The sequence below is a fragment of the Danio aesculapii genome, chromosome 11, assembly GCF_903798145.1.
Source record: "Danio aesculapii chromosome 11, fDanAes4.1, whole genome shotgun sequence".
Lineage (NCBI taxonomy): Eukaryota > Metazoa > Chordata > Actinopteri > Cypriniformes > Danionidae > Danio > Danio aesculapii.
In genome coordinates this window covers 6238452-6253986 of record NC_079445.1, presented here as the reverse complement: position 1 = coordinate 6253986, position 15535 = coordinate 6238452, and the positions used below count along the sequence as shown (strand labels likewise).

General features: G+C 36.6%; 1 protein-coding gene across 1 annotated transcript in view; it reads right to left on the bottom strand.

The window, feature by feature from the left end:
* Nucleotides 1–358, bottom strand: part of ctdspl3 (CTD (carboxy-terminal domain, RNA polymerase II, polypeptide A) small phosphatase like 3) — a 12061-nt gene extending 11703 nt beyond the window's left edge. The window contains exons 1-2 of the mRNA XM_056468818.1: nt 348–358; nt 147–262 (exon numbers count right to left, since the gene is read on the bottom strand). Of these exons, the coding sequence (XP_056324793.1) occupies nt 147–262; nt 348–358 (127 nt within the window). The remainder of the gene's footprint in view (nt 1–146; nt 263–347) is intronic.
* Nucleotides 359–15535: the final 15177 nt, after the last annotated feature.

The following is a 15535-nucleotide window of genomic DNA, read 5'->3' as shown; positions in this document are numbered from 1 at the left end:
CTAGGATCTCTTTTAACATAAACATTAATGGTAAACACACAAATGGTAAATGCATCTAACAACTTTAAAAATAATCCTATTTTAACACAGTTAAATGTAAAATGAGTTCAGATGCTTAAAGGTTAAAGGAGTGTGCAAGTACTCACGGTCTCTTGGGGGGGGTGAGAAGTGAACTGACGGAGAGTAGAGGCTCCCGAGCGGCTGGATGTTAATGAGGAATGTCTTTCCCGGAGGTGATGGACTGGAGTCTTGAAACCCGACTCTAAAAACACAACAGCAAGCATGATACTCTTTTCCTGAGCAGCATGAATTATACAGGGCTATAGACAGTCCACTGGAGTACAAACCTTTTCTTCATCTAAACGTTTATGGAAATATTGTCAAAAGTAAATATGTAGCATTCATGAATTTATGGTTACTTTTTCAGCAACTGGTTAACACTGGCATTATCCATAATATATGTTCTTACAAATTCCATACAACGAAATATTGATTATTACACTAATAATTCAAATTCTCATCAGTTTTAAATATATATTATGTATCAATTTGGTGTGATTTGTATTATTATTATTGTATTATTTTAAATTTATATTTTTAAATTTATTAAAGCTGTAAATGCTCCAGTAACCTGGTTAAAACAGCAGTATTCAAATCTGATTTACCTACACATCCACTCATTTATGAGAAGTTTTTTACAAGGATATTTTTTATAAAACAACAAAAATTGTACAGATAAAAAGTTTTTATCTGTACAATTTTTATTAAAAAACTGAGTACAGATTCTGAATGCTTTATAATTCATTCATTCATTTTCTGCCGCTTTTCCGGGGCCGGGTCGCGGGAGCAGCAGTCTTAGGAGAGAACCCCAGACTTCCCTCTCCCCAGACACTTCCTCCAGCTCCTCCGGGGGGATCCCAAGGCGTTCCCAGGCCAGCCGAGAGACATAGTCCCTCCAGCATATCCTGGGTCTTCCCCGAGGCCTCCTCCAGGAGGAAAATGCCTGGAACACCTCCCTAGGTAGGCGTCCAGGAGGCATCCAAAACAGATGCCACCTCAGCTAACTTCTCTTGATGTGGAGGAGCAGCGGCTCTACTCCGAGCTCCGCTCGAGTCTCAGAGCTCCTCACCCTATACATAAAAGTGCGCCCTGCCACCCTGTGAAGGAAACTCATTTCGGCCGCTCGTATCCGAGATCTTGTACTTTCGCTCATGACCCAAAGCTCATGACCATAGGTGAGAGTAGAAACGTAGATTGACTGGTAAATCGAGAGCTTTGGCTTTCACCACAACAGACCGCTCCATCAACCGCATTACTGCTGCACCAATCCGCCCGTCAATCTCACGTTCCATCCTTTCCTCACTCATGAACAAAACCCTGAAATACTTAAACTCCTCCACCTGGGGTAAGGACTTTCCTCCAACCTGGAGATGGCAAAACACCTTTTTCCGGTGGAACACCATGGCCTCCGACTGCATTATAATTGCCAAATCAAACGATTTACCTTTATTCACAACAGCTGATAAAGCTTTTCTTCTCCTCCGTGGACGTTTGGATGCTGTTGGCACATCATCAGGGTCCAGATTTGAGCAGTCTTGAAGAACCTCTGGGTCATCCTAATGCAAGGACAAGCAAGAAAGGCAGATCATAAGCCTGCAATGATACATCCATGGAATCTGATTGCTATTAAAAATATAACAGAGTATTAATGTTAATCTTTGAATTTAAATAATTATTCAGGGTTCTTACACTTTTCCCCAAGTCAAAAGCACTTCCCATATGCATTTTCAAACATTTACATCAAAATTACACATTTATATACATGTACATACTTTACTACATTATATCAGATGGTATTTGTTGGAGTATTATATTATATAGGACACGATCAGGAAAGTTTTTATGGCATATTTGCCTCAACATTGAATTACTGTCATTTACTCTCTTAAATGCCATTATTTACTCACATCTTAAATGTGTTTTTTCATTTTGAATTCATATTTATCTTAATTCATTCATTGTTCACAAATAAAGTAGTATTTTTAGCTCTAGGAATGCAATTATTAACCGTTTTCACTCTTAACTGCACTTTAATTCATCACGGTTAATTAAATGCAAAGGCTTTTCAACACCATGTTTCTGCATGGAACAAAACTGCTGCAACTAATGCCAAACAAAGTTACGCCAACTGTGTACTAGTTTGAAGTTCCAAGCTTGTACACCGAGGCTAAAACGCACGCACACCAGATTAAGAATAGCGCAAGCGCAGTGACAAGAACTGACCATTTAGCTTCATACTTTGTATGGAATATACACATTTCTACTCTAAAGAGAAAAAAAATACAAAATGAAAATACCAAACAATTTTGTAATATAGTTTATCAAAAGTGCCTTTCAGACAGCCTTTGACTACATTTATTCTCTTTAAAAGGGAAATACTTAGCTAATATGTAGCTTAGATTTACATTAGACAAATACTATTTTTACATTAGACAAATTTATTTTTATATTTATTTATTTGGTGTTCTGTCTTTTATTTTCAGTGTTAAATCATTACTTATGTTTAAATGCCAAAAACTTTTTACCACTTATTTCCAAAGTCCACAGAGAAACTGACTATTGTTTGTTTATTAATTATTTATGCTGTATTATTTGGTTACTAAGCAGCAATAAATAATTTAAAATATAAGGAATTTTCACGTGATAAACAAGTAGTGTTTTAAAATTAACGAATGTATAATAATCTTGATAACCATGAAACCGTGATTATTTCTCAGACTATAATCGTGCAACCGAAATCTATAATCTTTGCATCCCTACTTAGTGCATTTTGACTTTTCCCACTGTTTATGCAAAGGGTGCAGATAAAAAATGGTGACATAGACTGAGAAAAAGAGATTTGTTCAAACAACTTATTTAAAATGAGCTGAAACAACTAATTATTTTCTAATAATTATACTAATAATTGCTACTTTTTGCTAATTTTATGTTTAATCCACTTACATTTTCAAAAACTAATAAGTTAACTTAATTCCCTCTTGTTGTCCCATCACAAATCGATAGTGTGGAATCCAGCAGTTTAAGTGTAAAATTTAAATATTAATACCCATTTAATAACAATTAAAAACCACTTAAGGCAAAAAAAAACCTTTTTTTAAAACTAGAAAAAACTATTATTAAATTAAAGCACTTTCAAGGATTTCCAGCACCCGTACGAAACCTGTTACTTAACTGTATTTATTATTGTGTATCATTTCTGGTGTTAATAAAAAACACTTCCATGTGCTTCTTCAGCGCCAATACACAGAGAAGCTGATTGGCCGAGATGAATCTCCCCAAATACCTTTCTAAATAGTGAGATCTTATTGGACAAACAGTGAGAATAGGCCCCGCCCATAAACATAAGTGGGACAGCACTTAAAACACTTCCCAGAAGCTTAGAATGCTACGCTTACACACACAAATTAATGTTATTTACATGAACAACAACATGAATTAATAATTAATAATTATATTTTTAATGAAACATCATCATGGTAACGTAACTTAACGTTGTTTAATTTCGCTAGCGGTATCTCTTGTTAGCATTATGCTAACTAGGCCTAAATACATCATTCTGAATGCGAAATCGCGTGATAAATGGCATCTAAACACAAGTCTTGTTTTATTTTCATGTGTTTTGATTAGTTCAGCGGGACTGACCTGGTTCTGGACCAGCTGGTTCTCCCGGCTCGGTGTCTCCGGAGCTGCTCGGCGGCGGCGAATCGGTGTCGCTGTGTTTTCATTTAAAACAGTTCTCGAGGCGAAGCCTCATTTTCCTATAATCCTGATTTAAAAAGACCAGATAAACAGACACGGAGACTTTTAACTCTCAGGAAAACCGTAAAATTTCAAGAATCGCGTCAATCTCCATGAATTAAATCATCAGTTTGATCTAGCCGTTTCCAGACAGACTGACCTCAGTTTAAACTGAATCGAACGTAAGCGAGTTTTAGCCAATCAGAGCAGAAATCTGAGGCGATGGGCGGAGCTCTAAAAGACAACGGCGCAACGTGATGCGGAAGTCACATTGACAGGATTGTTTTCTTTTCTTTAAATAATTGCCAACAATTGTATTTATGCCCCCCTCCCAAAAAATATATACGATATAAGGTATATACATAATTATAAAATAGGAAATACAGCTATTAGCAGAGAAGTAACACATTATCAACAATGTAAATATAAATAAAAAGCAAGAGAGAGAGAGAGAGAGAGAGAGAGAGACGCACAAACATCCAGATTATTATAAATGAATCATTGTAAATATACTGATTATTATAACTGTTTTATCCATAAATGTTGATTGTTAAATGTACAGTTTATTCTGACTTTTTTATACATATTTTTTATTTTTTATTATTATTATTATAAAATTTATTTATTTATTTATTATGTTTTTTACTATTAATACTAATACTATTTACTGTGTTTTTAAACATATATGTATGTTCTTTTAAATGTAGACTTAATAAATGCTTTGACAATACATTTGTAACATTTTCATGCCAATAAAGTTGAATTGAATTGAAACGAGAAAGAGATTGGTAAGTAGGCTTAAACAATACACATTATAAAAGCAAAATTGAAACATACATGTCTTTAAAATATGGCAAAAGAATTACAATCATTACTTTTTTTAGAGCTTTTTTTGTTCTTAGACAACTGGATCAAGTTCTGTTGGCTTCATCAAACATGGACCTTCAGCATGCACTGGGGCGGTTTGCTGCCGAGTGTGACATGACTGGGTTGAAAATCAGCACCTCCAAGTCTGAGGCTATGGTGTTCCACCGGAAAAAGGTGTTTTGCCATCTCCAGGTTGGAGGAAATCCATACCCCAGATGCAGGAGTTCAAATATCTTGGGGTTTTGTTCACGAGTGAGGGAAGGATGGAACGTGAGACTGACAGGTGGTTCAGTGCAGCGGCAGCAGTAATGCGGTCGATGTACTGGTCCGTTGTGGTAAAGAAGGAGCTGAGCCGTTCTGGCAAGGCAAAGCTCTCAATTTACCGGTCAATCTACGTTCCTACTCTGACATATAGTCATGAGCTTTGGGTCATGACCGAAAGGACAAGATCTCGGATACAAATTGTGTTTCCTTCACAGGGTGGCAGAGCGCACCCTTATAGACAGGGTGAGGAGCTCTGACACCCGCGAGGGAGCTCGGAGTACAGCCGCTGCTCCTCCACATCGAGAGAAGTCAGCTGAAGTGGCTCGGGCATCTGTTTCGGATGCTTCCTGGATGCCTACCTAGTGAGGTGTTCCAGGCATATCCCACCGGGAGGAGGCCTCAGGGAAGACCCAGGACACGCTGAAGGACTATGTCTTTCAGCTGGCCTGGGAACGCCTCGGGATCACCCCAGAGGAGCTGGAAGAAGTGTCTGGGGAGAGGGAAGTCTGGAGTTCTCTCTTAAGACTGCTGCCTCCTGGACCCGGCCCCGGAAAAGCGGTTGAAAATGAAATGAATGAACAACTGGATCATTGAAAGGGGTTGCTCAAATTCATGACAACACACATAGATCTGGAATTTGCTTGTTTTGAATGTGAACTTTTGAAAGAAGCAAGATCGAATTTACTACAAAATACAGATTTTTAGGTTGTTTATACTCAACAAAGCCTAGCACTACTTTGCCACATAGGCTGTACTAACTTTTCTGTAACTATTCGTTAAAAAAACAACACTGTTTACAGTAAAAAAATAAATAAAATTACACACTAAGAAAAGAAGCTTCTTTGTACATAGTAATAGTTCATTTTAGATACTGTCCTGAAGAATGAATGATTATAAGCTGAAATGGTTATTTTTTTCCCGCCTTTTTGTTTTTCAAATCTGTAACTGAAAAATCACCTGCACCTCATTACTGGCTCCTAGGCCCAGTTTTTCAAAAGTAATCCAGTGGGATTTTGGATCACGGATAGGCTCTATGCCCAGCTAGAGTTTTAAAGCCAACAAACTTCCGGTGAAAGCTTAATGTGACTATTTTCAATTTCACAAGGTTGTTTTTACAGCATGGATGTTGTAATCCGATTACAAAACATTCAATAAAATAGACTTAAGCATTCATTTAGTTGTTCAAGCGTAAAACGAGATCAAAGACCATTGTAACCACTAGCGCCATCAGTAGCAACAGGCGAGTGTAGAAACTCCATTGATAACAGGTAAAATAAACTGTCATATTTTAAAGACATGGCAGGTGGAAATGGAATTTAATGCAGTGCTGCTTGTCCGATCTGATCTGAGACCCACTTCATATCATATATCTAACAGGCAGTGAAAAATCGCTGATTTTTAAAGAAATCAGATTTTAAAAGTGACAATTTAGTGATGGAAATGGAAGCGCGTGTAAAATTCTGTGTACATACATTGGATCAAATCTTGGAAATGGGTTTTTAAAAGTATCAGAGGAATTTTGAATTAAGATCAGACCATATGATTCAACCTCAGATTTTATTTAGATCAAACCTGCCCTTGGGGTTATTCAATATATATTATTATTCATATATATATGATTTTTTAAGTGAATGATCACAAACTTAATGGGTCATGATGATATTAAAATTCCTTCATATTTGAAGCCTATATGAAGCATGTCACATTTAATGAGCTATGGTAAACAACAAAACAATATCAAAGCACTTTTGTATTAAAACAAACTAAAAAATGTTAAATGTTTGTTGATCGCAGTGTTTCTGTTTCTCACAATGACTGTTTGTGGCCACTAGTATTTTGCCTACCTGTTTTTCTTTGCTTAGCCAGTAGGCTACACTGTTGGTTCCATTTAAGGCTCTGGTAAACAGGATTTGGTAATTCTGAAATGTGGTATTTGGAGCACTTTGATCCAAACCAAAGTTCCTTTAAAAACTATCATAAAAGTAAGATACACCAGCATAGCGAAACATGGATTTTTTTTTTTTAAATCTGGACCAATCTGATCCAGATTAAATGTTTTGAAAAACTGGGCCCTGAAGCATCAACTACAGACTCCCAGCACTCACTCAACAGGTCAGTTCATTATTTTTCAAAGTGTCTACATATTTTAACTTTCAATCTATACATCGTTTCTTATGCGTGACCCCACCACCACCCCCATATAAAATATACCCTCATGATTTCATGTTTTCAAAACCTTGATTAATTGTTTGTACCTACACACTGTTACTGTTATATATATATATATATATATATATATATATATATATATATATATATATATATATATATATATATATATATATATATATATATATATATATAGTAATATTAAATCATCAGCTGTGAGAAAAAGATGCCCAATTTTACGAATACACTCATAACAAAAGATATAGGCATAGAGAATTGTAAGACATTTCACACGAGCTTGGTCTTCAATGTATCCATATCTTGTTTCTGTTTATTTGTTTGTTTGGTTGGTTTATGTATTTATTCATGTTCAGTGTCAATTTGCATTTATATATATTTGAAGTCAGAATTATAAGCCCTCCAGTTATTCTTTTCCCCCCAATTTCTGTTTAACGGAGAGCAGATTTCTTCAACACATTTCTAAACATAACAGTTTTAATAACTCATTTCTAATAACTGATTTATTTTCTCTTTGCCATGATGACAGTAAATAATATTTGACTAGATATTTTTCAAGACACTTCTATTCAGCTTAAAGTGACATGTAAAGGCTTAACTAGGTTAATTAGGTTAACTAGGCAGGTTAGAGTAATTAGGCAAGTTATTGTATATCGATGTTTTTTTTCGGTAGACTATCGAAAAAAAATATAGCTTAAAGAGGCTAATAATTTTGACCTTAAAATTGTGTTTAAAAAAATTAAAAACTGCTTTTATTCTAGCCAAAATAAAACAAATAAGACTTTCCTCCAGAAGAAAAAATATTATCAGACATACTGTGGAAATTTCCTTGCTGTGTTGATCATTATTTGGGAAATATTTAAAAAAAAGAAATACAAATTCAAAGGGGGCTTATAATTCTGACTTCAACTGTAGGTGTTCAGGTAATAACTTGTATGAGTTGTGTCACTTTTACTACAAGTTCAAAGAAGTAAAAAAAAGTACCAAATTGCTACACGTGGTTGGATATGCTTAAAAAAAAACCTTAACAAAAACATAATATTAACAATTCTAATATTCATAAAATAAATACTCTTATTGCAAAAATGATTATGAATATTTATTAAACTGATTTTCAGGTCTAGATCACTGTCAAAGCATGGCTCATTATGAAAAGTGTTCTGCTGCAGTTACAAGCTGAAGAACTCCAATTCATGTTTATAACCATTTTCCCTAAGAGGGCACTATAGTATCAAGTATCAGTGACATGCATCACGACTGTAAAAGAACACAACCATTGCTGTAGCATTCAATAAAGTGTTGTTAATTCTATAATATATACAGAATAGTTCACTTATTGTATTGTGCTTAAAACACTATCCTCTGGGTTCTCCGGTTTCCCCCACAGTCCAAAGACATGCGATATAGGGGAATTGATGAACCAAAATGGCCGTAGTGTATGAATGCGAGAATGTATTGGCGTTTCTTAGTACTGGGTTGTGGTTAGAAGAGCATCTGCTGCGTAAAACATATGCAGGGTAAGTTAGTGGTTCAGTCCGCTGTGGCGACCCCTCATAAATAAGACAGACCAAACAGAAGAAAAATGAATGAGTTTTACCGAAGTATGTTTGTTCCAGTGGGCTTAGATCCACTTTGAGATTTTTAAAATGTGGTTTGATCCCTAATCCAAAAATGTTGGATATGTCTTGGTTTTTGCTTCATACAAGCTTGTTGGAGGACAGGACACCTTAGGTTTACCTCATCTAAAAGTTTTCTGTCTGAACAAGAAACACTCATAACGTAGGAAAGCATGATGTTGATGTTCTCTACTAAGAGTTTTACTCAGATCTCAGACTTTACTTTGATGGTCCCTTTAGCGCATTTTGCTGACTTTAAGTTACATTGCATCTACATGCCAACTAATTCTCATTAGATTACAAGTAGGGTTAGTGTAAGTTGACATGTTCTTGCAGTTTCTTATCCTCTTAAGGCCCAAGGTGTTTTTTACATGCGTTTTTTATTTCTCTTTGCTATTAGGGCTTATTGGAACCTAATTAGAATAAAAATCTAAGTATCATCTTTTGATATGATGTACTTTTAGAGAAAAATTATGTCCATATATGTGGACTAGTGGTCCGAATTTACATAAAACACTTTATCTTGAATTTTTAAAATGCATTTTTAACTTTTTTTTTTGGACTTGCTTTGACTATCAGAGAGTAAAAACAACATTTTTTTCCCCATTTTGGACAGTTAAAAATAGGGTTTGGGACATTTCATTTTCATATTTTCTTATTCTCCATTTCCACCTGGGGATACTCTTCCCTAGACCCTCAGACTATGCAGAGTCACTGATTCGATCCAAGACCAACGACGGGATGATCCCAAGGTTTCCATATCCTGGACCAGGCCGTATCCTGAGCAGCTACTGTGGTGGTCATGGAGGAGTGGAGAACATGAGACTGATTCCTGTGATGCTCCAGAGACAGACGAGTCTTCGCTGAGGCCAGCTTCCAGCCTCCGCCGCTGAGACTGCAGCTCTGCACAAGACGTTTGGCCAGCGGAGAAATTAAAATGGTCGTGCCCAACTGAGCCTGGTTTCTCTCAAGGTTTTTTTTCTTCACTTTCGCCATTTAGTGAAGTTTTTTTCCCTCTCCGCTGTCGCCACTGGCTTGCATGGTTCGGGATCTGTAGAGGTGCGCATCGTTGGATTTGCTCTTCAGTGTTTGGACTCTCAGTAGTGATTATTAAACCACACTGAACTGAGCTAAACTGAACTGAACTGAACTTAAACACTACAAACTGAACTACACTGTTCCTATTTACTATGACCTTTTATGTGAAGCTGCTTTGACAATCTACATTGTATACGCGCTATACAAATAAAGGTGAATTGAATTGCAAAACAGTTGCAGGATGACACTGTATGTCTGTAACAAAATATAAAACATTCAAAGTATTTTAAACAGCCATTTAAGAGCTAAAATGTGTTTTCCATGTATGTGGACACTCAAGCCCTAGGAGGTTATAGTCAGTTAAACGTCTGTTGAAAGAGCAGTATCAGCAGATATTAAGCAGAAAGTCTACTAATACTCATATGAGAAGTAATCGGCGTTTAGTAACTAGGCATGGGCCGGTATAAGATTCTGACGGTATGATAACCTTGGATAAAAATATCAGTTTCACACTATTATCGTGATTACTGCTCTAAAATATATTCTTTTTAAATGTCTGGGTAAAAAACTAAAACTTTAGTCCCCTTTGAACACAATATATTTTATTTTGAGAAACCTTTATAATATTTTGGAGCAGTAAAGATGTGAGGCTAAACAATGAAAATGAATCATTGACTTCTGCTGTCTTCGTTAGTTTCAAAAACACAGATTTATTTACAGTTTAAAATGGCATCTTTGGATATCTTTTCTGCTGGTGATACTGTAAAAAATCTTACATATACGTTAGGAATGATATAGCAGAACATTTTTGTGGTTTCAAAACCCTGACTTTTCCAAACCACAGTATAACCAGCCTGATCTCACGAGAAAACGTAAGTATTTTACGTTTTGAGAGTTTATTGGCTAATTCGTACGAGTTCAGTTGTACGAAATTGTACGATTTTAAAAAGGAGGCGTGGCACCTAACCCCACCCCTAAACCCAACCGTCATTGGTGGATGAGCAAATCGTACTAAATTGTACGAATTAGATCGTACGAATTTATACGAATTAGCCACTAAATCTAAAAGTTACGATTTGCCGTGAGATTGTGTTGGTATAACGGTTGAAAACGGTTGTCATCCCAAGCCTAGTAGTTACAACTTTTAGTCAACAAAATGTGCAATAGGCACCATCAAAATAAAGTCTAATCAAAATTCTGAAAGGAGTCAAATTAAAAAGAAACGTCACTAACATTACATGAGAATTATACTTTATTGTATTCAATGTTTAAGTTTACAGCTGAAGATCTGTGAAAAATCAAACATTGAAAAATATGATACTTGACAATTATAAAATGTAAACGTCGAGTGTACATTTCGCAAACTCTCAAACAACAAACTTAACATGAAATTTCTTCGTTCTGTTTTTTTTTTTTTTGGTTTTGTTTTGTTTTTTAAACGTACAGAACACAACAGAAAACACCCAAACTGAAGCGTCGAAATTACCATTACATTACAACATATAAAAAGGCAAATAACTTCGGTTAAAAAGTCAAAATTCAATTTCATCCGTGCTGAGGTGTGTCATTTTATCTTACCATACGGGTTATCAGCGCTCAGACTGAGAGGTACAGTTGTTGTGTGAAGATTTCCTAAAATATAGTTTATAAAGTATCTTGAATCCATCGTTTTCTATTCATAACAGCACTTGTGTGACATTCTTTGGATCCCCTATATCCCCCTAGTTACATATTGATATATTCATGTTCGAAATAAAGTTAATTATTCACACAAACAGAGATTAGATTAAATAGGTTAGGATTGTCTTAGTCCTTTACCCCTAATAGAAGCGATTATCGAGAGGTTGACACTACAGTTCAATAGCTTTTAAAAAAACGTACAAACAAGTGGAAATGCACTGAACGCATCAGTGCTACAACAAAAGCTGGAGGAGCAATTTAGATTCGAACCAAGCCAAAACTCAAAAGCACTCGCATAAGAAAGGGTTACTGAGATACAAAAAACAAAACACTTGCATCCTTGAGTCAGTGTGCCAAACGAAGCATTTAGCATTACACTGTGACCACAGCACTAAGATGATGAACGTATCTGTATAACTAGAGGTAGAATTGCATTTCCTGAGAAGACAACAAATGCCTATTTTAACGTAAAACCTAGATTTCACAGCTGTCTATGTATTGTAAAAATGAATGTCTTGATTTGTTTTAGTGTAACATTAAGTTCTGCAGAGCGAAAAAGCAAAACGATTACAACGAATAAGGCATCCTGCAATAATAGCGAGAGTTTATTGTCCAGCAATTTTGGTTGTCCTTGCAATAAAGCTGACTACATTTACACAGTAGATTTTCAAAATTTGCATATATTAAGGCATAAATCAGAGTAAAAACAGATCTGACATCCCACTTGTGGACACCAGCATCTTTAAAGCGGCGGTATGCATATCTGTCTTACTCTGTGTGGTAACAGTATTGTTTCCAAGAAGAAGGAAAAAACAGCATCAGAACTCAAAGCGTAAGGCCATTATGATTAGAAACTATTGTCACATGACAATGATCACTTAAAAGTTGAGGAGTTTGATTCTAAAAATCAATCTGCGATCAAAATGATAGGAAAAAAAAAGCATTGAAGACTAAGCGGATGATCTTAATGTGGCATTTTACAAAAATCACATGTACAAAAGTAAGTTCTGTTTCCACTGATCATTCTTGAGATGTTTCAGCAGCTTAATTGGAGTTCACCTGTGGTAAATTCACTTGATTGGACATGATTTGAAAAGGCATACACCTGGCTATATAAGGTCCCAGGGTTGACAGTGCATGTCAAAGCACAAACCAAGCATGAAGACAAAGGAATTGTCTGTAGGCCTCCGAGACAGGATTGTCTCTAGGAACAAAGCTGGGGAAGGTTACAGAAAAATATCTGCTTCTCTGAAAGTTCCAATGAGCACAGTGGCCTCCATCATCCGTAAGTGGAAGATGTTTGGAACCACCAGGACTCTTCCTAGAGCTGGCCAGCCATCTAAGCTGAGTGATCAGGGGAGAAGGGCCTTAGTCAGGGAGGTGATCAATAACCCGATGGTCACTCTGTCTGAGCTCCAGTGTTCTTCTGTGGAGAGAGGAGAACCTTACAGAAGGACAACCAACTGTGCAGCAATCCACCAATCAGGCCTGTATGGTAGAATGGTCAGACAGAAGCCACTCCCCGCCTGGAATTTGCCAAAAGGCATCTGAAGGACACTCAGACCATAAGAAACTAAATTCTCTGCTCTGATGAGACTAAAATTGAACTCTTTGGAGTGAACACCAGGTGTTACATTTGAAGAAAACCAGGCACCGCTCATCACCAGGCTAATACCATCCCTACAATGAAGCATGGTGGTGGCAGCATCATGCTGTGGGGAGATTTTCAGCAGCAGGAACTGGAAGACTAGTCAGGATAGAGGGAAAGATAATTGCAGGAATGTACAGAGACATCCTGAAAGAAAACCTGCTTCAGAGTGCTCTTGACCTCAGACTGGGGCGACGGTTCATCTTCCAGCAGGACAATGACCCAAAGCACATAGCCAAAATATCAACGGAGTAGCTTCATAAGTCAGTGAATGTCCTTGAATGGCCCAGCCAGAGCCCAGACCTAAATCCTATTGAACATCTCTGGAGAGATCTGGAAATGGCTGTACACCGTCGCTTCCCATCCAACCTGATAGAGCTTGAGAGGTACTGCAAAGAGGAATGGGCAAAAATTCCCAAAGACAGGTGTGCCAAGCTTGTGGCATCATATTCAAAAAGACTTGAGGCTGTAATTGCTGCCAAAGGTGCATCAACAAAGTATTGAGCAAAGGCTGTGAATACTGATGTACATGTGATTTAAGTTTTTTTTATTATAAATTTGCAACAATTTCAAAAACTCTTTTTTCACATTGTCATTATGGGGTATTGTGTGTATAATTTTGAGGAAATGAATGAGTTTAATCCATTTTGGAATAAGGCTGTAACATAAATAATGTGGAAAAAGTGAAGGGCTATGAATACTTTCCGGATGCACTGTAGATGTTGTATCTTACAGCTGGTAGATTCATGTAGAGTGGAGAAAAAACCCTGCAGGTGTTTTTTAGCTAGTAATGTGTCTGAGGGTAGAGGTTCTGGCAGTTAAGACTGAGGCTGTGTTATAATGAGGAGTCCTTAATATGTACAGTTACAATACAGACCGAAACGGTAACAAGGCTTCCTATACTGCTGCTTGTACAGATCCGTGGCCCTTATAAATAACGTGAACATTATAATAGGAGACAGTTGAGGTGGTAGGTTGACAGTGAAGGATCTCAGCTGTTAAAGCAATGGCCACAAGTTTAATCCAAAATAATGGATCGAGGCATAAGTGGCATTATTTTTCCAAAGCCTGGACCACCTCACCCGCTACGCCCAGCCAACTTGAAATATTCAGCTTCACATAAGCCAGGAAAGTAGGTGCTAGATGATCCGGTTTGGGTGTCTCAAAAGAAAAAATGATCCCTGGATGCCCTTCAAGTGAGTATTTGACCTTGAATACAGTTTGATGCTAGAAGAGCAAGGCTTCATAAGTTTCAGCTACATGTTGATGAGGACAGGAAAAGCTCACTGTCCTTACTGATTTGAGAATTAAAAAAAAAACTTAGAAGGATGTGATCAAATATTCCTGATCAACTGAATACACATCCTCCAAATCCCTTTTCTTTCCGATCAAGACACTTTGCACTTTCGAAACATCCAGTTGTGGTGATTAGAATGATTGTGCTCTTGGATTTTGTGTGGAAAACACAGAGTGCAAAGCATAACCAGAAACCGCCCTGCATGATGAAGAAATGATGGCTTCATCGGACCCCACAATGACACTCAAAACTGCATTATATTCAACTGAAAGATCTAAAGAAGGAACAATCAAAGGTTTTCCAGATCTCTCGAAATCAAACAAGATCATTTAGTCTGAATTTTGAAATGAATGTATTATTTTCCTCTCATTCTTTGAGTCAAACTTATTTAAGTACAAGCTTCACAAAGTTCTAGAAGGGTAAGGCAACCACTGAACTCTTTCTACTTTAATGCAACTGTGGGTCAAAATGCATTTGCGGCCTGTGGCAGTTTCTGGTAATGCCGTTTGCACTCTGCAATGCCTCCGCCACCATTTAGAGGCTAATGGTGAAAGTTGATTCTAGAGTTTGCCAGTAATCATGAGGAGGCAAACACAAAACAAAATAATTATGAACGCAAGTAGCCTACACATGCCTCCAAATGCATGTAAAAAAAAAAACTCCTTAACAAGAATGTTTACTGACCATCACAGTGCAGACCTGAGATGGGAAACCAAATGGTTCAATACTTGCAAAATATTTAGAATAAAACTTCAGATTGCACATTGTGTTAGCGCTGAAGTTTAGGTGTGTGGCGGCCAAAAGCACATTCAAACTGTGCTGAAAAAAAAAACCATTCACAAGGCACTGCAGATACATACACAGAGAAAATAAATCTACAATAATATATTATTAGTTCAGACCCTTAAACTGTTTGCATCACACATTATAACAATAACACTACTGTTATGGTTTTCACTTGTAGATGAAAAGCGGTCATCTGTCAAAGATGAAACAACCTTAAAAAGCAGAATGCTGCCTTGTTAACGCCACAGTGTGCTCACAGAAAGAGAAATAAATTATTCACAGGTTTTGCATATATATATATATATATATATATATATATATATATATATATATATATATATGTGATTTATATTA